The following is a 25,138-nucleotide window of genomic DNA, read 5'->3' on the forward strand; positions in this document are numbered from 1 at the left end:
ACATATCAGCCTCAGACGAGTTTCCACCTGCTCAGCAGCCTTACTGTGACAGCCTTCGCTCAGAGAGCTTAAAGCACTTATTTTTATGCAGAATAGAGCCTTAGACACCAAGAAAATCCACCCAAGCTTTATGCAGACATGGAGCAGACACTGCATCCCCGTCAGGGACGTGGTGGTCAAACAGATCAGGTGCCAAGGTCACTCTCTGTTGGTGCCAGAGGTAGGCAGGGCAGGAGGGGCTTCATTCACGCATTCACGTGGTGCCTAACCCCTGGATGGGGACGGCTATGAAAGCCAAGTGCTGCTGTTTGTACAAGAGCTGAATGCCAGCACATGAGGGGTAGCCGGCAGACTGAGCAGAGTCACTCCAGGGACAGATGCCACAGGAGCTCCCACAGCCGTCCACATTGCTCTTTTGAGCTGCAGCTGCACAGCGTGCGTGCAGCCAGCCCCATTACTCATGCGGAGCAAGGAGCTGCTTCAGAAACATCAGCAGCTGCTTGGAGAAAACGCTTCTCAAACAGCCCCACGCAACCACAGCACAGGACAATCAGAAGAGCAGCAGCCCCCTTTCCTTCCATCACCCTGCCTAGTGCAGCAACAGGCCCCTGACCTGCCCCTCTCTTGATCCAGGCTTTATGCAGACATGGAGCAGACACTGCATCCCTGTCAGGGACGTGGTGGTCAAACAGATCAGGTGCCAAGGTCACTCTCTGTTGGTGCCAGAGGTAGGCAGGGCAGGAGGTGCTTGGGTACCTTCCAGGTAAGCCTTCCAGGGGTCCCGGACCCTCACCTGAGCCACCACTCAGATATTACACCTCCCCAATCCAAGAGCAGACTTGCCGACCGCTTGGGGCTGGGAGGGGCGTGCAGAGGCAGAGGACATGCCAGACCCTGGTGAGAATCTGTATTTATCTGTGATGCGGAGGGTCTTTTATACCCCAGAGGCAGAAGCACATCAAGGCGAGGTGAAACGCTGAGTGCAGCGGAGCCCAGCAGATCCGCACAGCAGTGGCAGATGGCCTATTTTGCTGTGGTTTTTTGAGCTGCTCCCTCCAGCTATACGCAAACCAACACCAGTCCCTTCCAGCTCTGCCCTCAGCAAGGGCTGGCTGTCAGCGTGGGCAAATGGCACGTCTCACCTCTGTGGCTGTGGAGGTTAATGGGTGAACCTGATGGAAGGCTGCATGCTGGCTCCTGTTAGCTCACTGATGGGAAAAGCTGAGCTCAAAAGGCACACGGGGCTCTGAAAGAGGGTGCTGAGAGCAACGTGCAGGAGAGGCACGGCCAGCAGGCCAGCCTGGCCTTTACAGCAGCCAGTCGGGAAGGCAGCTGCCCTGTGAAGGCCTCCTCTGAGGCTGGGGACCTCACTTCCATGCACAGATGGGAGAAAGAGAGAGAAGAGGCTTCTTTTATTTCTAGGAAACTCCACAGATCTGCCTGGGGCCACAGAGAGGAGGAATTGGGGCTGCAAACCACACAGGGAGGAAGCCCCACCACCTCTCATCTTCGTATGGTATCTGTCTGTTCTTGGCAAGGACTCCAAGGGCTGCACAGAAATGACTCTAAATCTCGATGGCATTTCTTCCATCCCCAGTGCCTGTCGCAGGCCCGTGAATAGCTCAGCTTTGTTCCCTGCACAATGGGAGCAGCCCTCCACAACCTGCAGCTTGCTTGGTAACATGCTAAGTGGCCACCAAGGCTTTCTCCAGTCACATCATCTGCTTCAACTGCCCCTTTTAGCACATGAAATGGCAGCCCTCTCCAGGGACCAAGTGTGTCCCGGCACCCAGGAGGGAACACCCTCATGCAGGCAGAGGTATTGCCATCATCTGTGTCATGGTAAGGTTACAAACCACGCTCGAAAAGCCAGGATACTGCCCTCCAGCTGTGGGGCTTTTGGGGAGCAGCCAGCCCTACAGCTTCTCTGCCAAGCTGCAAGAGCTGCTCGTATGTAAGAGGAGGCACCTGTGTGCAGGGAAGCTGAATCTTCCCAACCATGTCTGGAACCAGGCAGGAAGAAGCCCGTACCTCGGCTTTTGATCTTTACAGACAATCGTTACTTAAACTCTCAATTACAGGATTAAAGACAAACGTGCTTCCTGCATACACAGGGCTGACCTATCCAGCAGCTGCATGAGGAGTCAGCAACAGGTTGGTCCTGCCAGGCTGCCCGGGGAAGGCAGGGGCTCTCAGGGACCTGCCGTGTTGCAAGGAAGAGCCAGGGACTTCACTGGAGCCCGGCGCAACCCTCAAGCCCACCACCCTGTGTTTGGTCCCTGCTCATTTCACCACGGGCAAGGCTTGCAGTGCATCGAGGACAGAAGCTCCTGGAGTCTGTTGTCTTTGGCACCACTGAAGCGCCATCTGCAAATACAAGCCAAGAGAAGTTGCTTGGCCCTGGCTCAGGGTGCACTGCCAACACTGCATAGAAAGCCTTCCAGGGGTCCCGGACCCTCACCTGAGCCACCACTCAGATATTACACCTCCCCAATCCAAACCTATCACAAACCCACCAGACTCCTCTCGTACTCAAGGTCCAGTGATCTCTAAGACACCTTCTGGGTAGCCAAGACAGGAGACAGACACTGTGCATGTGAAGACACATGCCAGAAGGAGCAATTTCAAGGGGGCCTGCCTTTGTCCCAACCTCCTCTTTCATCTCTTCCTGTGAGGAGACAATGATTATAACTGCATTTTTCTTGTCACATAGGAAACTGGGTGTCTGAATAGGCAGAAGTAGGTGGAGTGGGCAGATCACAAACCCTCCAACTTTCTGCAGAAGAAAAACGCACCGAGGTGGGTGACTAACTGCTGCAAGAAGGTTTCCTTCTGAATCCAAAGTGACTGCACAGGGGAGCTGAGACAAGGGTGATGAAAAGCCAAGACTGATCCTGATGGGAGCAACAATACAGGCAGGGATGCAATACAGCTGTGGGTATCATGACTGAAGCACAGCAACAAGACAGACCAAGTCTCCCATCCTTCTGCGGCGATGTCCCAGGACTGCAAGCCCCCCAACTCCCTTGCTTTCTACAACACAGAGAGAGGGAAGCGGCACAACAGCCGGGAACATTGCCAAGGACAGCAAAAAAGAAACCAACATAATCAAACAAACCCTGATCCAGCTTATGTGCAGCTCCTGTACACAAGCTGTGCTCCACTCCGCTGTTTGTTAGTGAGACACAACTAATCACACGTCTTTGTGGCAAGAAAAAACTGCACAACTCCCCTATTTAACAAGGCCACCCCTCACCACCACTTTGTTCACTCTAAGTGCTCTTAACTTCAGCCGTTTGGAGAGCAAGATGAGGTTGGCTTGAAGCAAAGGAGACAGAACTGGTGCAGCCAGAAAAGGTCAAAGCATCACAGGTACCGTTGTGATCTGAGCCAAGCACTTCCCAACAACCCACAACCCACCACTATACATGGTGCCATGTAGGCACTGACTCCCGCAGCTGCCCTGCTCTGCCGGCAGCCCAAGGTCTTGGCACTGAACCCTGCAGAGCTGAGATGCCAGTAGCAGCACTTGCAGCACAAGAGAGTGAAGAGTGACAGAGCACTTACCAGAACACGAGTCCAAAGTAAATGCTGCTCTCTCGCACAAAAATGCCTGCTCCCAGGTGTGCTCCTCATTACAGATGCTCATTTGGGCTTATTCCCTCTGAAGTCCAACATGGCTTTAGGCTGCTTTGAGAACCAGCTCCTGCTCACAACACTAATGTGTCCCTTGTCACAGGCTGCTGCATGCACACTATTAGCAGGGACCTGTGGCTGCAGATTGCCATGTACGCTGACAGTTCAGAAGGACCACAATTAAAAAGCCATTTTACATCAAAATATATTGAAAGCAAAATTATCCAGGCTAAAACCTTACTGTCACAAGAGCTGTCAGCCGGCAAACAGCAACAAGCCTGTTTCTCTGCTAACTCAGAGACCAAATAGCTATAGCAGAAAGTGGTCGGCTCACCACTTGCTTGGATCTGCTTTGGGCTTTCCTCAGGCTCCCACCCACCGATACTAATAGCACCCATGATGGAAGGAGCAGGGAAAATGCAAGACTTCAGGACCTGCAGATGTCCCCCTGGCAAGTTGATTAAGTGGTTAAAAAAAATAGACCTCATCCTACCTTCCCATCTGTACAGAGGGGGTCCATATCCTGGCTGCGCCCAGCTGTGTGCTGTACATTACCATCCCCTATGGCCGGACTGAGGCAGGGCCACTGCTTCAGTGCATCATCTCAGCTCCGGCTATTCACAAGCAAACGCTGCTAGCCTAAATACCAGATTGAGGAGCCCTGGTAACCGGAGACAAGGCGGAGGGGGAAGGGGCCTTGCTTCACATGAGAACTACTGAAGTGTACGGAGAACACCCCGACTGGGTGCAGGCCCCTTTCTTTCACAGCGCAAAAAACAGGGAGAGAAAAACATCCCAACCGACCCCAAATTCAAGCAAAATTCCAAGCAAGCTGCCACCCGACACACAACAGCTTTGGAGAAAACAGTGATCCCTCCTAGACACTGCGATGCTTTTCTCACAACTCTAAAAGCCAAAGGCCCTGCTCACTTCTAGCAAGATTTGCAGCTCTGTGAGCAGGCAGCTGCACATGGAGGTACAAGAAACCACGTAATTTCAGAGCATAAGCATTTCAGCAAAGCCACCAAGTTAGACATAGTCTCCTCTCTGCGCAGGGGTTCACTGTTACTCTCTTCCCCACCCTGTAGCATTTGACTTTTCCAAACTGCATTTGAAGCCCTGCCTGGGATTCATTAGCAGGAGAAATTAAACTAATCAAAACCGTGCCGTACATGGGATGTAGCTGGTAAAAGCTCAGCTTTAAACAGCAAGGAAAGTACTCACCCTCTTGAAATAAAAAGCTAAACCATTTCTGAGTTGCTGTGTAGCTCACAGTTCTTCCCCTCTTCTCTCCAAGGGAGAAGAGACCACTAAAATCACCAGTTTGCCTAAAACTAGCTGCTAAGGAAAACAAATCCTGTATTTGCATTTCTGCCTGTTACCAAGTGCTAGATGCTGTACAAACACTGCGGGAGGGCAAAGGATGGGAGACAAGCGCAGACTACAAACTCCTTGGATTTAAGCATACGACAGGAAAACAGGTAGATACCCACAGCTGGGCAGGAAAGAAGAACAAGGGGTCAGGGAAGCAACACTGGTCAGAGTTGGTCTTGGCACGCTGCAGCCCAAGCACCATCAAAGGGTGCTCGTTAGGGCAACGAGCTTGGAAATTCTTTTGCAGCAGCACTCTAGGTGAACACGCACAGAGCTCAAAAATCCCTTCGCTTCCCCTCTGGGCAGCCAGGCTTGACAAGTCCAGGAGAGTCTAATTACAGGAGAATATAATGGGATAAAATAGGATTGCACATGATTTCTGCTCTCTTGACGACAGCACGAGGACCCAAAGGGCAAATGTGGCTCGTTGTGCCAGAACCAGCATGCAGGACACGTGCTTGCCCTTCTTTTCTCTAACTGCTGCAACTGCCAAGCAACACCTAGGGTAGCTCCATTAGGAACAGGCTGACTCAACTGGTGAATCACAACAAGCCTCAATAATCCCGCTTCAGTGCAATTCAGAGCTTCCACAGAGCAGCCTGTGCCAGTTTCACTATGTATCTATATACAGACACACAGGTATGTATATATAACACACATATGTATATATTTATATGTGTATGTATGTATAAAATTACTCCCTAGTTTCATGGGCAGCACGTGTCTGAGATTTGCCCTCCCCACAGCTTCCTCTGCTCTGTAGCTGCAGAAAACCTCCCAACAGCCAATGATGTGCAGTTTTCCCTCAGTTTTCCTTTTTTGCTCCACAGTCGCTCATGACTTTGCAGCCTTGGGTAGATTCTGCACTGATTTTTCTCCCCCTGTTTTCCCCCTAAGGGGATTTCCTCAACATTTAAAAGCTCCTGAGTCCAGAGGACCAGGGGCTGAGTTTCCTCCCAGTAAAATCAGAACCTTTAGTGTTTGACTTTGCTACAAACCAGCCTTTTCATGTTTGAGGCACTGCCCATCTTTTTCATCAGCTTTATGCACTCATTGCCAAGCTTGCTTTGTCAATGAAATTCTGCTCACAACTCCTTCTTACCAGAATAAGAGCAGCTGCTGTTTCCCTGTCTCGGTGAATATTATCCTCCCTCCTTTCTGATGCTTCACCAGTTACAAACCCAAACTGCATGCTGAAATCTGCTTTGGCCGCTGTCCTTCTCTCCGGCTGCCCCTAACAACTGGGATCTGGTGGCTGGTCCTTTGTTTGGCTACAGCCTACACCAGTCACTAGAGAGTCATGAAACCATCTAAAGATTGACTGGAAAGAAGTTACACGTGTTGAGTGTAACTCACTGGTGGCTGAGAAAGCAAAAGGCATGAAGGAGTGAGCATGTGTATTTGTGGATGTATGACCACTGCCTAGAGGAGGAGGGGGAAAAGGACAGCATGTTTTCAACCTTTTAGCGAAGGGGAGAACTCCCCTCTCCAGAGGGCACCGAGAGCCTCACGTTACCAGCCAGATTCAAGGTCAAGCCACAGCGAGATGCATGAGTCACCGAAGCTGGCAACTTGCACAACAGCATCAAATCACGCTGTTCAGAGACTGATGGCACCTCCAGAGGTTTTTTTGCATGCTTCGCTTTTACATCTGTCCCGACAGCCACATCATTATGCTGTACAAATACGCTGCTGTAATAGTACACTGCAGGCCAGTGAGGACAGACTGGACTGTGGTAGGCGTCTCCCGTCTGCTCTGCACTGGCTCCCTTCTAATGAGGTCCTCCATGCCCAGCTGGGGATTGCAAAACCTCCAAGTATGCCCTTGGGCCTGGATGGGGAAGCGTGGATGCTTTCCCTGTAGTCTTCAATTCACATCCTTTCCCCTGTGACAAGCTAAGCAAAACTCTGCTAATTACTCAATGATGTGCTGGGATCTCTTTGCACTGCACTGTGGGCGCTTGTGCCTTGGGAGATGAGAAGCTGAAGCTGAACCCAGACACCCAGCGCGTTTGTTGGGCCTCCGTTCTTCAGAGTGGCTGACAAGGTTAGAAATAGGTCCCTGGTTTAAGAGCACACTAAGATGTACTCATAGGATATGAGCCCCTGCGGAGCAGCCAAAGGAGCCGGGTCAGAGGCAGCGGGTGCTCAGGAGAACCCTGTCCATATGTCCAGGGCTTTGATATGCAGATGGGAGCCATTGTGAGCTTCAGCCCCATCTGTACTCTGAGGGGAGCTTCATGTCCAGATTGCTTGAACAGATCTATTTAACTCCCGTGACTAAAGGGAATTCCAGCCGCCAGGAGGATCCGAGCATCCAGATGGATGCCAGCACACGAACATTCAGAAAATCTGTCACCTTGTGCAGCTCCTATCCCAAGTTCAGAGTGAAAAAAAAGCACCCAAACCCAACATTTTGCACACATGCACAAGGCTGGGGTCAGCTGAGGAAAGACCTCTGCTAGCATCAGATCTTACACCTCAAGTGCAATGCACTCCCCTTGCAGCTCAGCTGCAACACGAGCTGGGAAATCCCTAAATCTGCTGGGAGGAAATGCTTCCCTGCCATTAGTGACTGGCTACCGGTGTTGTGACCCTGCAGGAGGTTTGATCCCCCCCGACTCAGTTGATCCCCCCTGACTCAGAGAGGGGGAGCCCCAGACTTTCAGACAACTGTCAGTTTATGCTCATGGGCAGCCAAGGGCACAGAGGAATATTTACTCAGAGGTGCCCTGGTGATCAAGGATGAAGGCAGCAGATGCTTTCGACACGTCAAGCATTGCCCCCCTGCAAAAACAGCAGTGGCAGAACATGTTGGCACTCCTGGGATCAGGGAAGGCAGTTGAGGGGTGAGCAGCCTACATCCCAAAAAGATGCCATGCGCTGGCCTGGTATAGTATCCCCCAGCCTCTTCTTCCTGCCATGCCCTCCACCGAGGGGGAGGATTCAGCCAGCACAGTAGGAGGGAGGAGGATCCCAGACAGACAGTTCAAGCCTTTGCCCCCCTGCACATGCCACAAACACGTCACACAGACCTCGTCCTGCACTAAAGCAGAGCCTGAGGTGCTGGGGGAGGTGCTCAAAAGCATCTCCGCCCAAGAACCCCTCACCTTCAACTGCAAACTGTGCTTGAATTTAGCACGTGAAAAACCCTAATTAATTCACTGCTGCCCTGTAACACTGAGGGGCAAACTCATGCACCAGTCTCACACCTGCGCTGTGCAACCAGAAAGGTACCATCTACCATTCACCTACTGTCACAGAGCTTGCTGGGAGCTAGGGGCACTGCTGTGATGCCAATTTGGCAATGAAGTCATTGATGAAACACAAGAGAAAATAGCCTGGGCACCAGTAGATCTAGGAGTGAGCTACTGGAGAAGTCATAAAACAGAACAGTTTCCAAATAACTAGTTTTGCAAGACAGAAAAATACAGGGGAACTGTAGCAGATCAGATTTAAACGGTCAAGACCTCTTGTTTGTGCACGAGGGCTATCTCAAACTCCAAGGCAAAGCAGAAACTTTCTGATACGTGAATACCCTTTGACGGGAAAGTAAACATTAGAAGCTTATTAACCTTGCAAGATGACTTCTCCAGCAAAAACCTGGTGGGAAGAAGAAGAGAGAGATTTCATGCATTAACCTTGCACGAACTCTGCCAGAGGATCGATTTTCCAACCTCTAGGCTCATTCCCCCAACTGCTTCAGGCTGCGCATGAAAAAGGACACCCCTGAAAGGGGAGAGCAAATCAGACTAGACGTCTGTCTAGGGGCACGACTTTACAAGCGTAACTGAGGAAGGAGAGAGAAAAGAGAGAAGAGAAAGAGAGAAGAGACAGCTGCTGGCAGACAATGCTGAAGCCAGACAACAGTGGCTTCCCCTAAAAGAGTTTCACAGCATCAGGAAGGCATGGTATATATTCCCCTCTGTTGTGCTACTCAGATCTTCCTTCATCATCTTCAGTACTTGCAAGAGTAACCAGATGAAAGCTGTTATTTGGGAATTTCATGCAGCCCATCCCCAGAAAAGTAAAGCCAATCTCTGTGCAGAGGTAGAGAGAGAACAGTGTGTGCTAAGCCTCTCCCCAGGCTTATTATAAGCCACAGCAAAAACCTCATTTGCTCAGAGGTGCTGGGGGGCAAAGCCATGTTCCGACCTGTGCAGGAGTGCTAGCAAGAGACAAGCATCGTGGCACAGCGACCTATGTCTCTGTTCATAATAGGTACGCTACAGTAAGGACACGTCAAATGCCTCTTTTTCCACTTTGGTGCTAAGTTCTACTCTCCAAATCTCCTCCAAGCACATTCCCAGAGCAGGGAATCACAACGCCCTTTCAGCAAAATTAAACTCTCAACCTGGGCCAAACAGCCTGAGATAAAAGTGTAATTTTTCTAGGTCCCAGCTACCAGGATCCTTTCGAGCTTCCCACAGACCAGCATTCACAAACCCTTCTTTCCTCATCAAAGGCTAAGCAAAAAGAAACATCAATAATTTATTGCCTGAAGGGGACTTGATTTTTTTTCCTCAAAACCATCATCTGCGACATTGTATCTGGTACATCATCAGAAACCAAGCACAGCAGAAAACAAGATATCAGCAGGTCACTGTTCTGAATCTTTTGGGGAGAAGTGGGAAGTAATGACATCTGCGGAAGTCAGCTAATTTATCATGCTCTGGATTTCTGCTGTCACATCTAAGATCAGATCTCTCTCTCGGAGCTGGGAACACTGTGCCAGCAGGTCTCAGTCACTCACAGGACAGGAGCCCAGCAAACCTCGGAGCAGTCAAGGAGAGCAGCCCTCTCTTGTGCTGTCCGCAACCTTTAACAGAAGTCCGGGCAGACTGAAAGGTACCACCTGCCCTGTGTGTACATCCAGCTAGTCTGGAGGCATGCAATCCCAGCAGCAACTCCTAGCTGCAATTAAATTATGCCCACTGAAATTATCATGCAATAACCTCTGATAAAGAGAAAGAGGGACAGGCACTGCTGTGTTACAGGCAGCGCAACCCTAGGATTCGGAGGGACCACGCAAAGATGCACACAGCCCACAGGGCTCTGTCTGAGTGCACAAAAGATTCACACAAAGCACTCTGATTCATGCTGGATGCATACAGACGCGCACAAGCAACCGAGTGAAAAGCTTTCTCTACATTGTTTCCAAACAATCTCAATACAACTCACACGTCAGCCGGGGCGCCGGACACTTGGTACTTACAAGAGGGTTTGCTGTGTCTGTCTGCTGCTGGAGTCAGGACGGGTGTACTCGACTCAGAGGGAAGGTGCACGGAGATGTGCAGAGAGGCTCTCCTGCCAGCGGGGCCTGGATGGATGGGAAGGAGGGACCCAGCCCCTCTTCGGGCCCCAGAGGCAGCAACACTTGTTCAGGGGATGGAGTGCAAAAAGGCTGGCATTCCTACAGCAGCAAGGACAATGGGGAGGGATGAGGAGGCGCTGCCATAATCAAATGCAGTCCAGCTGGCCCTCCCCCAGGAAGGGCAGGCACCTCCTTCACTTGCCAAAGGCTTTGTTTTCTAAGCCACAAAGAACAAAGTGGCTGAGGAGGAGAGCCAGAGAAGGAGGAGAGCAGAAGAGAACCAGCTGTGGGGGCAGATCCACACGTGAGTGCAGGTAACCCACTCTGCAAGAGATGTCAACACAGATGGAGAGGGGTTGAGCAACACTCTGCCCACTCCAAGCAGAGCTCAGAAGTGGCAGCTCCTTGCACGCAGCAGAAAGAAGCTGGGGACGGCTGGAGATCGCTACTGAGGAACCAGAATCAGCACAGGCTGATGGCCAGGGGTCCTTTGAGGGAAGGGATCCAAGGGTGGCAGACAGAGAACACCACTGAAGGAACGGCTCACGGAGCAGAGCCCAAAGAAATCCCAACAAGGGAAATGCTACCATGTCTTGACCAGCCTCACCCCAACGATCCTGAGCACTGGGACTCTGGTTTCCCTCAGAAAGCAAATGCAAGGCAAGGTCCCAAGCTGCAATAGGCTCCCAGGCCATGGCAGAGCAATGCCCACACTTGCCCTGAGCACCAAAAGAGGCAGCATCTTGCACAACATCCTGACAAGCAGGAAAAAGCCCCTGGGGCCGCCTCAGGCCATCCTGTAATGATACAGGCAGTTCAGCTTCGAGGCTCTGGGCACCACACCACCACACGGCTGCAGGGTATGCAGGCGCTGAGCCGGTGCGATGGGACTTTGCCCTTTCCAGCTGGGTCAGTGCTTTCTTCCAACAGAATGACTTTTGCCAGCAAGCATCATGGGCCTTCGCTACTGACCTTCTGCAGGACTGGTTGTCATCCCAGGGCTGGCAGAGACCGTGCTCTGTGCTCTGGCTCATTAGACATGCCACTGCGAGTTAGGTAGCTGCAGTCCTGACAGAGCACACAGCTCTCACATGGGCCATTTCAAGCCTCTGGTCCAGAGAGCTGGGCACTTTTCTTATGGTAAAGTCAAGAGCATGCAGAGACCTGGGATGTAAGAGTGACCTGGGAAATAATTTCACCCAAATGAAGTTTGAGAAAGGAAAAAGTGTGAAGGCTAACAAGGTAAGCAAGGAGAGGGACACTTGCTCTAGCTCCTCCCAGTAATGTGCCTATGGCAGTGTTATTGTGAAGCCAGGATAGGCAGTGAGAGTGAAAGGTACTGGGGACTGCCCTTGCAGGCACCCCAGAACAAAGCAGACGTCAGTGCTTTCGGTACAACATACACACCCTTGCTTGCTCAGCTTCCCAGTTCTCCCCCAAAGCACCGTCTAAGTGCCAGATCCCATCACAGCCTTGGAATTGAGTAAACAAGGGACAGCAGCCAGATGAGGCTTGAAGCCACAGGAAGATGGCAGGTCCTCGAGTATGCCCGCACTGGGTCTGTGGTACTGAAAAACAATCCTCTGCCCGCAGTCAAAGATGGGGAAGGCAGCTTCCTCCACCGCTCCTCCTGCCTCAGCCCCGCCACCACCCAGCCCCTCGAGTATGCCCGCACTGGGTCTGTGGTACTGAAAAACAATCCTCTGCCCGCAGTCAAAGATGGGGAAGGCAGCTTCCTCCACCGCTCCTCCTGCCTCAGCCCCGCCACCATCCAGCCCTTGTCAGGCACCAAGAGCTCCTGCCGCAAAGGAAGCGGGGACAAATGGAAACATCCAGCTTGGCACCGGTCATGTCTTTGGGGAGGGAACCCTGCCAGCCCATGTGCAAGCTCCATGTGGTCTGGCCCAGCTCAGCCTGCCTCATCGCGGGGAGCTCTGACAGACCATCAGGAACTGCCAGGCAGTAAAAAAACCACAGTACAGCGTCTTGATGGACCATATGGGGTTGTGCTGTCCTGTCCCATGGCCTGTCCGGCAGCCACAGGCAGTACCCTACGAAACACTTGCCCACCACATGCAGAAGAAGGGCCAGCAGAACAGAACCTCCCATTCCTACTAGGCAGCAAGGTGCGTGAGGGATGAATACCATGCTCCCTGTGGTGGGCACTCCACTCTCTTGGCGCATGCTAAGACGTTCGGAGAGATCTGAGCTTGCCAGCTCGTTACCATGGCGTACATTGCTTACGCATCCTCAGGCTCCTTCCCCAAATCCTGGGGTCTGGCACGCTGCAGGCTCTTTACAAGAAGGAAAATCAAGGACATTGCTTAGTTCAGACTCCTGCTGTTGATATCCCCTCAGATATGAGAGAAGAGGGTTAGCCAAGCACTGACAAGATCACTGCAGGATGGTCAAAGCAGCTCAGCATCAGAAGAGAGTGAAATCAGTTTAGATAAAATCTTCTGCTTTCCCCGCACCTCCCAGACCACACCACTGACTTCCCTTTGTGAAGGCAGAAAGCATTCTGGAGATCAAGATCAAAATAATCAGCACTGAAAGAGCTTTCATGCTGCACAGCTATTTCTGCGCTTATCCTACAGCTGCAGGACATATTCCCTTCACACCCCTGGTTTCGGTTGGCCACCAGTTCACAATACACGTTATATTTACAACACCAGCATTGTTTATAGTTCTACTGAAACCAGCGAGATCAAAATCCTCCTCCCTCACTAAGGAGTGTGCAAACACACTGTGCCACTATCATCCAGTTTTCACTGGGGCTGTGCAGTATGAAAGGTACAACCAAGAGGGATGCTGCTGCTGCCGCCAAGGACTGCATCCCCCAGTTGTCATCTACTAAGAAAAGCTGTATGAGCAGTGCTATGAAGCCCTAAGAAAAGACATGGTCCATCTTTTGGGGTCTGTGTAACATTTGTGCCCCTGGGAATGGCCCAGGCTTTGAAAGGCTTTGAGGCTGTGGAAGAACACCCATTGCTGTTGAGTCACGTCTGACTACCCTGGCAGCCCAAGAGCTACTACTGCGATGTAGTTTCCATGCCTGAACGGAGAATGGAGCAGCCATCATGTGCCACAGTCCACATCTGTGCTCCAGAGATCTCCAACTTTGGCTGCGAAGGTTCATACAGGACCGACGTTTGGCTTGGCCACAGACTTGCCAGGATGCCGAGCAAGACCTGGCACCTTTGTGTGCCTCAGAAGAAACATGACAACAACCATCCTTACCAGGATCCTTGCCCGGATCCCCCATGATGGCAACGGGTGTTCAGGGACCAGAGCAGCCCCTGAATGTCTGTGCTCAATGAGCGAGCAGAGCACAGGTTCTTGCCATTCTCCTACAGCAGAGAAGGCACTTTTCTCTTCGCTGAGGGGGGAGGAAATAAGTACACATTCCCACAGCAAGAGGGTCCCCCACCTGCACAGCAAACTGCATAGATGAGCTACAGCGGACCTGCAGAGCATCACCAAACTCACTCAAACCTCACACGTCCTGACAGCAGTGTTCTGGGCTGCCTTCTCCACTTTCCTCCCTCACACAGGATGGTTCTCGACGTTTTCATGTTTAGTTGAATTTCCTCCCCCCTCCCCGAGCACTTCTGGCTGCCAAGGCAGCTCAGAGACAGCAACTAAGTGGCATCTACATCTGGTACAGCCTCGCTTCTAGTGTCTGTTCTTTCTGGAATTTGAGAACTTCAATACCCAATGTTTGTACAAGTGTGGAATAAATGGAGCACAGGCTCCCTGGCCTTCTGTGCTTGCCAAAGCTTTATTTTAAAATGCACTTGGAAAATCCTACTGTTTATTCATCTGCAACTTTAGAAATTAAAGACCACCAAATCCAACTGCAAGGTCTGCTGAATGGGTGCATTTGCATTAAACCAAGCAGGTGAGAAGGCCAGGCACTCAGCACAGTCACCACACACATCCACTCCTCCTGCTTCCCAGATGCCTGGGCCAACCCGGTCCTCTCGGGTCCCTCAGCCACGCTGCCCAGCACCCTGTTCTGGCGCTCCATTTCCTCACACAGGCCTCCACAAGAGAGGGGCTGGGCTATATTTAGCCCTGAATAGCAGGGTGCTACTCCTGATGTGTCAACAGGCTGACTTTACCAGTGTGTAAGGCTATCGTATGAACAAAATGCAGGCAGCCTACCCTGGCCTGGTGGCCAAGACTGGACACAAGCAGCCAATCTTTTGGCCCTTGGTGTCCGAGCCAGCACTACCACGATTCTTCTGTCCACTGTGGCCACGAGAGGAGCCTACAAGCTACAGTTCAGACAGCAGAAGACTGCTATTCTTAACAGATGCAGACATTTGCTTGAATACACACCCACCCCTTCTTCCACATACCGACTTGAAAAAAATCACTGCAGACACATGAGCATGAAGGGGCTTTGTAGGTCATAGATCCAGCTCCTTGTCAGTGCACACACTACATTTCACATCTTTCATAAACAACCAAGCTCTGGATGAGTCCGAGCAGGCTTTTTACACCCTCCTCCATGCAGCAGATGTCTTGTCTTACCTTGTCAAAGAATTCATACAGTCTGACCGTCTCACAGATTCGATGCCTGTTTTCATCCAGTTGAGTGCAGAACTCTTCCAGCTGATCTTTGTAGGTCTGCAGCTTTACCCTGTAAGCATGTACATCCACAGAGGAAAAGTCTTCCCATCGATCCATCTTCTTCAGTGCTTCCTGCCCTCTTCTGCAATATTCCTGAAAGCAAAACGCAGGATAGAGACCTGACACGGACCGTAGATAGTCGTCAAGGTCATTAACAGCTAGGACTAATTAGACTGTTTTTAAGGTTCAAATCACATGAGCAGGGGTGTACTTGTTTACAGCAGAATTCTGGAGAGTCCTGACCTCTGTTATGATTTACATGAGCCACACAGCAGCTTGTAAAGGCCTACACAGTAAGGCCACAGGTCAATTAGGATAAAAAAAAAAAAAGGACAGTGTTACAAGCACATCAAGGGATTAACAAAAAAACAAAACAAAACAAAAAAAAAATCCATCTTCCATCACAGCCATTATTTTCCTCAAGGCTGGCAAATACCACCTATTGAGGAGTTGAGCTGGTGGCTTTGTCTACAAGAGGAGAGCAGGGAAGCCAAGTAGCGTAAAGGAACGACACACACCTTGATGAACCCTCTACCAATGCCATCTTAGCATCATGGGTTTGGCTGAGCATGTACAAGGGACATATGCTACCAGCTCAGACTCTGGAGAATATGTTTTTCCAATTAGACAACACTTACACTGGCAACAAGATCAAACTCCCTGAACTGCTTTTGTGCTTGAAGCAGCATCTCCAAAGAATCGTCCAGGTTGATTGTTTCCTTTAGCTGTTTTCTGCCAACATTCTCAATCCAACTGCTGACCTAGGAGAAAAGGGAAAAGCTTCACTATTATTCACTCTGTGCTACTCACCAAGGTAGGCCTTTATGTGGAAAGAGCAAGGAATCGCTCTCATAATGCTGGTCATTTCATTACTGGAAAGAATGTGCACGTACACTTCCCCCCCCATCCTGGCATTTCAGCCTGAGCCTCCTGCTAGGAGTTTTTTCACTTCAGGTTACTGAGTAATTGCAAAGCTCTGCTATTGCTCACTAGCCTTAGGCATAAACAAGGCAAGTAGCTGCTTGGGCTCTGTTTCGGGTGAGCCATGGTCTAACGCAAGCCCTGCAACCTGCAGGCTGGCCTGATGTTCCTATTACTGTTACCCCCAAGTAGGATAAAATCTCCCTGCTGCCAGATTTCCTACACCACTTCCCTTTTCTGACTGGCAAGACGTAAACTACATCATTGTGAACGTACTGACAGATTCTCCCCATCTGCAATGTTTCACGGTTCTCTGGGACTCTCAGCTGCTGGTTTTCTGAAGGCAGCTTGCCATAAAGCCGTGCAGTAACTGCAGGTTCCTCGACGGAGCCCAGCCACTGCCGCAGTTATGAGCCTATATCCTCAAACATGGGCAGGAGAACTGACTAAGAAGAATGTCCTAAAAGCAAAGCAGACACAGGAGGCCAGGCAGGATAACACAGCATCTCCATCAACAGTAGGTTTTAAAAACAGGCTAGCAGACTCGTCTGCAATGCTTCAGGCATAGCTGCACCTGGGGGAAGGGACAGACTAAATGTTTCCTAATGCCCACTCATCCTGTTCTCCTGTATCATCTAAATCCATATCCCAACTCAACCCCACAGTCAAGGACAAACTCCTAGTCTCCTGGACTGAGAGGGTCCATGCCCATGGAACAAGCCCACCAGCAAGAGGAGGAGATGGGGGTGGGTTCCCAGGTTGTGACCCATACTGCAAAGGAGCACACTGCTGCTGCCTAGAGCTCCTAGGCAGGCTTAAAAGCAGGAGCAGCTGCTGCCAGCAATGCTGCCATCGTTGGTGATCTCCAAGCAAAGTAAGCTGGGAGCAGCCAGTTTTGCTCAATTCAATCAAAAAAAGTTCAGATTAAAGCAGGGACAGATTGCAGAGCCTGCCTTTGTGCTTTTTTTCCTTTCTCTAGAGTATTAAGAGCCTGTGTGTTTAAGAGAGTCTTTACTAGGTTCTTGGATCACACTTTTTGTCCTGAACACGTAGTGCATGGCGCCCGAGTGTCTACCTCCAAATGGGAAGTCATTAAAACTCTTGGATCCACCTTGGCCTGTGAAAACAACAGGTAGGCTACAGCCTCCTCCGCAAATCCAGTTCTCTCCAGAGAGGAGCCCAGAATCCTGCTACTCCAATGGTGAAACTGGTCCTAGTACCGACCTTTAAGAATGCAGGTTCCTAAGGTGAGCTCCAAACAGCACACAACCTTTCACACACACAGGGTAATAAGTGATACAAAAAACTTCTCATTGTTGACGAGTTACAGCAAAGGACACTATGCAACTCCATAATCTCAAGGAAGAGTTCAGGCTTAAGGAAGCACATCTGGGATCTGCAGCACTGAAAGAACCGACCAGACAGCCTGAGCTACTTTATGATGTTTTAAGGTTCTCTATCTACATGGCTACAGGTTTCAAAGGTCCTTCTGAAAACCAGTGCCTGTTTGCTTCAGTTATCCCACGGCTGTAAAGAGTTTCAATGAGCACCACATGAAGGGGAATTTTAAGCTCCCATAGAAGTGCGGGGGGATGGGTGCGTTGAGCATGGCTCTTGGGCTAAGGACAAGAGGCTGTTCCCCTGCCTGGAGACTGTATATAGGGCTGCACCCAGAGGCAAAAGGGGTGTGCCTGGGGCTGCACCCAGAGGGGAAGGAGTGTGCCTGGGGCTTACCAGATAGCAGGGACCTGAGCGCTGCACAAGAATCTAAACACAGCGCACAGCAGGGATGGGCAGCTAGCATAGGGTACACGGTGTGTGGCTCATTCAGCAGCAGGATATAAGCAAACCCTGAAGGATCTACAGCTCAGAGGGGACATGCAGACTCATCATCAGCTTGTTGCCATCGCTCTGCTGCTTCTTGAGGTGGAGCGTGAAGAATGGCTCCTCAACAGTCTTACTGGGAAGGTACTTTTGCTGACCAATGTGAAAAGACACCCCACCTCCAAGTGTACTGCCAACCAATGAGCCACTGCACTGTGGTCTCTAAGTATGGAAAAACATCACAGATGTTTATGGGGTTTGACTGATCCACACCTAGAGAGCAGCCAGGAGACTTTTACTTGGCATCAAGAGATACCAGGCCAACAGTGGCTTGGTTCCCAGCACACCTGAAAACGTATCCCAAATTCTAATATTCAGTCGTTAGGGTGTTCTTTTTAAAGGTCTACAGGCATCATTCTACACCTTCAACACGAGAGATCAACAGGCCCAGTACCCGCTGTAGGATGTACAGTCAGAGGGTGGCAGCAGGCAGTCACTGGAACTGACAAACAGGCCTTACCTCCTTAAAACATTCTTCCACTTTCTCAAACTCCATCACCAGCTCCAGTTCCTGGATGCGTTTGTTCGACAGCATCACCAGTCGGTGAACGCCCTCATCAACTCGATTATAAAGCACGCTGGCAGCATCAAGTGCGTCTCTGCAAGGGGACACAAGTCTGGTCAGGGGTTTTGCATTAGGTCCTTCCCCCAGCACTTCATGCAAACATGACCTGGCTAACAGCGGCGCTTCAATCATCCTCCTCATAGGACCCATAATGGCCATCTCCATATGGAGAACAGAAGGAGAATAATGCTGCTCCCTGCACATTCCTGTGATTCACCAGTCTGATCCCAATGCAGACAACAGACAACCTGGCAGGAAGGACAAGAGCATCTTCTGCCAGCCAGGCTCCTTGCAAAACTTAGTGTACTTATCACACTTTCAGATAGGATACTCAGCTTTTCATAAATGCAGATTATTTCATCAGTGGGCTTTCACAAAACACAGGCTCAGGCAGTCTCCATGTCTAAAACCACCATTTGAATTTAATTTAAATAAGTAAATAAGCAATCACTAGGAAACAAATCTCTCCTGAACAACAACAACATAAAGCACTTGATGCCCCACTCGCTCTCAGGAATTTCCACCAGCCAAACAAATATACAAAGCGTACAGCACCCCAGCGCCAAGAGAAATTGAATTTTACAGTGTCATGCTGGAAAGATTCAAAGACAGAGCTCCCCGTTTTCCACAGGCAGCTGTGCTGACCAAAGCCCAACAGGCAACACCAGGCAGCACTCTCCCTGCCAGCCTGGCCACAGCAGAAGTTAGCCTCCTCCGTACGCAGGCAGGGATGGAGGGCTTCAGGCTGGAGCCCAGTGCCCTTGGATGCTGGAGCCAGGGACTGAGCACACCATTTAATCCTGGCACGATGATGAATATTAGCAGGTTCCTTTCAGATGCGTGCAGCACCTCTCCAGCACAGGTTTGACCAAATTAGAACCAGGATCCAGAATAGCATTCAAGCTTATTCTTTCTTTGTGTCCCTGAACTTCTCGTATTTCTTCTGCTTCTAGATTTCCCCTCCTTTTACAAGCATGGACTCAACAGACACCTTCACCAAAAATACTACAGCCTTCTTCAGCTGTGCTCTACACCGGCACGTTCAGCTGCCTGAGCATCTCTTGTACTCACCCTAAACCAGCTTTCATTTTACAATTGTCTTACAACTTTCTGGCTTATGAGGGCATGGCTTTTTTTATCATATTATTAAAATTATCCAAAGCACTTGTGAAATAGGTAGCTAATAAACTCTGAAATGGAAGTTCATAGAAGCATTCACATTTCTTTCCATCTTAGGTTATAGGCATCTTTAACCTATGAAATGCAACTGAATAGAAGCATTTAGTGGCAACCATCCTGTAGTTTTTTGATAGTACTTCACTGACATGAGGTAGTACAATAGGTCTGGACAACTAGCTCTGCATAGCAGAAATCCACAGGATTTTTCCATTCAGAATTCCACCCAGTGTGCAACAGCCAACTTCTCAAACCTCAGGCTCTTAGATACTTTTGTTTTTCCTCTTCAAAATACCATTAGACTGAATGAATTTCTCCAAAGTGCAGCTAAAAAAACCCAAATTGTTTCTGGACTAAGATCAGTGCTACTGCAGTGCAGAGGAGACAGGTTCTCTACAGAGAATCTGCAAGCTTCAATGGAAAGATCCAAGCTGTAATGCTGCTCCTGCGTTTCCCGAAACCACCATCAACAAACAGTGATGATATGAGCCTTCTGTTTTGTAATCCCTTCCCAGGGACGGACCCAGATCCAACCCAGGAGACTTGCAGCAGCAGAGCCATAACCACTGTCCAAGCTGAGCTCTGGAAAGCATGTTTACAGAGCAGGTTGTGAAGGCCAATTCCCGTCAGCAGCAGTGACACAGCTAGGACAGCTAATGAGAAACAGTTCGGAAGATCACTGAAGTTATATTTGGCAACAACATTAATGCTGTTGGATTTCGTGCAGCAGAGCGTATCTGTCAGGTCCTAGTTTCTGAATAAGGCTCAAGCACACTGATGGCCAGACAGGCAGACACCCTTCGGTCTTACTCCCATGGGTCTGAAGTCCCTGCTGGCATGAATGCTCTCATCCACTCAGGAAAGCACACCAATACAGCAAATGCTCTTCCTCCCACCGGCACAGACAAGCAAGCACCTATAACTTTAGACATTACAGGATGTTATATGCAAACATTTGCAACTATCCTCTTCTGAGGCAAAATATTTTTCCAACCTTTCTCTGAGCTTCCATGGAAATCACTTTGGTGTTGATGCTACTTCTTTGATGGCACTCATCAACAAGCTAGATTGACCTGCTAGACCTTTCTGTAATGGCAGTCCTTATGTCCACCCAAGCCCATGATAAAGAAAGCACGCGTGGTTTCAATGCTTAACGAGATATCGCAAGACAGTAGCCTTATGGTGTAGCAACTTGAAACAAGAATTCCAGCTCTTGCGTTGGCTTACCTAGCACAGAATGTGATCTGATACAGGGAAAGGGAGCCAGGGAGTCCCACTCCACCCCTTTCCATACCTGATGGAGGAAACAGGACTCCAGTTGTCTCAAATTTGAGTAGTTTTCCTTGACAGGAGTCAGTCACAACCTGGGCTGCAAGGCTCTAACTACTAAAGATTCCCACATAGCAGACAGCACATTTCCCAAAGTCACAAAACATAGGCTCTCCTGAAGACAACACTGCAACTACGGGGACAAAAAAAATCACCCTTAAGGTAGAGGGATAGGAAACGATTACAAAACAAACATGTTTTAAGTAATTTTTTTAATAAACAGAAATAGGCCTATCACAAGCTCAGTGTGTAAAAAGGTGAATTCACCATGCCATCGTGGACAAGACCAGCCTCTTGGAGCACACCTGAGACCAGCACTGGCCTTATGACCAGCAAACCACTCCAGGGAAAGTAAGGTTCAAAAATGCAGTAATAAAATACTCCTGCTGGCCCACCCACAGAGCCCCGAAGAGCCCACTTTAGGAGAAAGAAGGGGCTCAGGTGAACTGCTTGCTGCTGAGCTGAAGGACTGAAAAAAATCCACCCCAAACAGTGCTCTTCTGGCCCCACACATGTTCCTTCCACAGAAGGAATTATCCCAGATTACTGGCAATACTAGAAAAATAAAGAGCCAGACTCTGAAGATCTCAGTAAGACCAAGCCTTCGTTGCATTTGCAGAAAGTAGTAGGGAAGAACCAAGCTAGAGCCCCCAGTTTAGAAGTGAGCACTTGGCCCTCTGCACCATCGGATGCGATCCATGTCCCGGCAAATAACGCGGCAGCCACACACGTCTACAGATACTCAGTCATCTTCCCTCTATCTCAGCGGATTCAATGGTACTAAAAGTGACATCCTGTTACTGAATGCATACATGGAAAACCTTTGTGTTACTGATCCACAGGCATCTCAAACTTACCTAGAGTCAGTCCCTAGATACATTTGGGAGATAATACTATAAGCAGGGACTGGACAGAGAATTCATTTCAGGTAAGAGGGGTGGAAATTAGCTTTTGTTTTCATTTTAAGTTGGGCTGTTTAGAGCATATATCATTATCTAAGATCCCTTACTCTTGTCATTTAAGTCATTTTCTTTTCTGTGAATGCTTGCAGCAGGCTATTGATACACTTACCAGGGCACAACCCAACACCCTAAGGCTGCTCCTTCTCTTGGACCTGCCAATGGTTTGCTGAGTGACTGCACCCAAGCCACCCAGAAAAAAAAAAGTTTCCAAACGGCTCCTCTGGGCTCAGAGCCTCAGAGGGACTTCAGGTGTGGCCTTACACCATCCCTCCTCCTCTTCCTCAGCTGAGTTCCTCCAGCATCCCAGCATCTCAGTCCTTTGTTTCAAGGTCCAGCCATGCTGTTTTCACACGTTCTGCCTCGCTTGGCAGGCATTCATTAAAACCTCAATGTCTAGTTGTTGGTCTTCCGTTGCATCTCCAAGGAAACTCCATTCATATGTTGTCAGCTCTTGACAGTTCACTTTTACCAGCCCGACAGGCTCTCTGACTAACATCCATCTTTTACTCTTACACAGAGGAAAATATAACCCTTTCCCCCCTGTAGTATAAAGTAGGTAGGCAAACTGAGCCAAACAAAGAAATCGCTCACAGTCCATGGGAAAGTTTGTTTTTTCCATTCACTTCGGCACTTGCAGTGCTCACAGAAAGTATCCATTGGGCATTAAGTGCATTCTCCCAAATCTCTGTACATCTGTTTACCTATATACACACGTCCATCCATTTGCTGATACACATCTTAAAAAACTTCTTCCTAAATCATTTCTAGTATACTAGTAAACTCAACGATATCCTGCAACGGGGAGTTTCATGGGAAAGTGATACCTTGCATAAACAACTATTTCTTCTTCAGAGTCAGACTTGGGGAGTTTTTAATTTCTGTCCTTCATTACTTTCAAGGCAGCTTGGAGTGAACAAACCAAATACTGAAAATTTGGTTGAAGAAGAAAAAGTGACTTCCATCCTGCCACACAAAGGGAAAACACCTGGTTGTTAAGCACCTTAAAAATATTTTAATAGAGGCCTGAGCAACTCTGAGGAAGAAAAGCAGAGAATTGTTTGAAGTCAGTGGAAAGTCTTGTCTAAGCTTAGATTTGTTTGGATGCATTGCGATTTCCCTGCACATGTGAGTGTGGTAATAAGAGTCTTTCACTACATTCTTCCATGGTCAAATCATCCAAAGTAATTTTGCAATAGTGCAGAGTCAATATAATTTATAGCAAAAAGAAGTAGCTTGATGTCAGTTTATGTTTCCCCAAATCCTGTTTTCATTGGGCAATTATCGTTTCAGTGGAAAAGGTTCCAAACATCTTCAGTTTTCTGGAGAAGTGCCAAGCAGTTGTATAATGGTAGGGTAATTTTAAACCTATAATTTAGCAAGACCATTTCTGTCTGAATCCATCCTTCAAAAAAAGCTAGCCTTAGAGAGTTACACTTTAGTTTTCAAAGCAAAATACCTGATTTGTTTTCAAAAATAGATGGCCACAGAAGAGGCATCTAGCAGGCTTGCAAAAGCAGGTGCCGCACGAGGCATGCCTGCCGACGCCAGTGAGACGCAAATAGAAGAGCGCAGGGAGGGAAGCAGCAGAACCATTACTGTTCTGCAACTTACTGTCTGCCCCTTGAAAAACCTGCTTTAGCCAACAGCAAGAGGAACAGCTAAAGTGAAGGCTAAAACCAGAGCTCATCCTCTGACTAGCCTGCGTCAATTTTAAAATGGCAAAAATTTGTGGATGGAAGGAACACAAGACACATGACCTTTTGCTAGTGTATTTGATGGGGTTTAGGCAAATATATTCCAGATAATTTGCCCTGGAAAACCAGATATCCCTGATCGTTCTGTAATTTAGAAGAAACATGGTCAGATGTTACAACATCAGCCTCATCTAGTCTTCCACTCCCGGTGCTGAACTTCTCTTATGGATGTCTCTACAGCTTTTGGCAGAAAAGGAATAGGATCTGGCAACTAAGAGATTGAAAGGATGGCTTGGTCCAAGGACATCACCCAGATCATTTGTGCTGATGCCTTGGCTACAAATCTTTTACGCATCCTGAGCGATGCTTCGGAAAGCAATGCTCTGGAAAAAAATCCTTCCAGCTTTGCAGGGAAAGTCCCATGTGCCTGAGGGCTGTTTCGCAGGAAAAGAAATGCATTAGAGCCTTTCTTGGTCACTAATGCATTTTGGTAGCAACCTACCCGACTGCCATATTTGTAATGATCCCATAAGAGGAGGTCAACCTCAAACGCATGCTCCTGCTCTTCAGGCTGAAAACTTCCCATGCAGCTGAGGTTAAAATTCAAACTGGCCATGATGAAGCTAATGCAGATATTGCTAAATAAACTGTAACTATTCTCTGCAGCACACAAATAGCCACGGTGGTTTTAATTACCTAATAAAAATATTTGAGGAACCGGGTACAGTTTTTAGAACCCTGAAGTGTCCTTAGAAAGGCACAGAGGTCAAACACCAAGTTTGGGGCTGCCTGTGGGATTCCTGCCATTCATGATGGGAACACTGGATCTAGCTGAGACCACAGACCTGACTGAATCCCTCCTCACTAGGTTACCTGACAAGCACACACACTGGGAGCAACCCATCCAATTAATACAACACACCGCAGACCATAATTGCCAAGAGAATTCTCTTCTGGAGCACAGTTCATTTAAACATGTTTTTAGCAGATATATACTCTGGAGTCCCTTTAAAAGCAAAGGGATTGATGCATACAGTTAAACAAGTGTCCAAGTGTGGTCCCAAGCTGCGACCTTTGATTCTTTCCCCAGCCTGGCTTGCATTCAGTTACAATAAAACTGTGTTCAGACTCTAGTTGATTTTAAATCCCAGTAAAATCCAAAACACTGACTGGGGCGGGGGGGGGGAGGGAAGAAACCCCACACCAACAAGTAGCCTACGTATGGGGAAAGCTCACCCCGCACTGGAGCCTGAGATAGGATGTGGGAACACCGTTCTGGGAACACCAAGCATCAAGCTGTGTTTCTGCCAGCTGTAAAAAAACTCCTACCTCCAAACCTTGTTCCACATAAATTAACCTATACTTGTTGTCTAGGTCAACTGCACTTGTCTAACAGCTGTGTTCTTGGGGTTAGGACCACAAGGTTTTCAGGATGCCCTGCTCAAATATATACCCACTGTCATTTAAAGCCACATACCTATTTCCCTGATTCATCCCCCTTTTGCACCCTTCTCAGTGTTTATGGTGCATATAATAGCAGTGACTGTGCTATTAACTACCCCAGCAACAGAAACCATCTGCCCCACTCAGCCATATAAAAAAATCAGTGCTTGTGGGATGGTCTGGGCTGAGCCAGGAACTTCAG

The 25,138-nt window shown here is 49.0% G+C and overlaps 1 protein-coding gene across 1 annotated transcript in view; it reads right to left on the reverse strand.

The window, feature by feature from the left end:
* The window catches only part of LOC103922266 (rho guanine nucleotide exchange factor 40-like), an 80,306-nt gene that overhangs the window by 1,786 nt on the left and 53,382 nt on the right, over positions 1-25,138 (reverse strand). Inside the window, exons 12-14 of the mRNA XM_009330375.1 lie at positions 18,228-18,366; positions 15,601-15,723; positions 14,864-15,055 (exon numbers count right to left, since the gene is read on the reverse strand). Of these exons, the coding sequence (XP_009328650.1) occupies positions 14,864-15,055; positions 15,601-15,723; positions 18,228-18,366 (454 nt within the window). The remainder of the gene's footprint in view (positions 1-14,863; positions 15,056-15,600; positions 15,724-18,227; positions 18,367-25,138) is intronic.

The sequence above is a fragment of the Pygoscelis adeliae genome, unplaced genomic scaffold (genome assembly GCF_000699105.1).
Source record: "Pygoscelis adeliae isolate BGI_AS28 unplaced genomic scaffold, ASM69910v1 Scaffold458, whole genome shotgun sequence".
NCBI classification, from domain to species: domain Eukaryota; kingdom Metazoa; phylum Chordata; class Aves; order Sphenisciformes; family Spheniscidae; genus Pygoscelis; species Pygoscelis adeliae.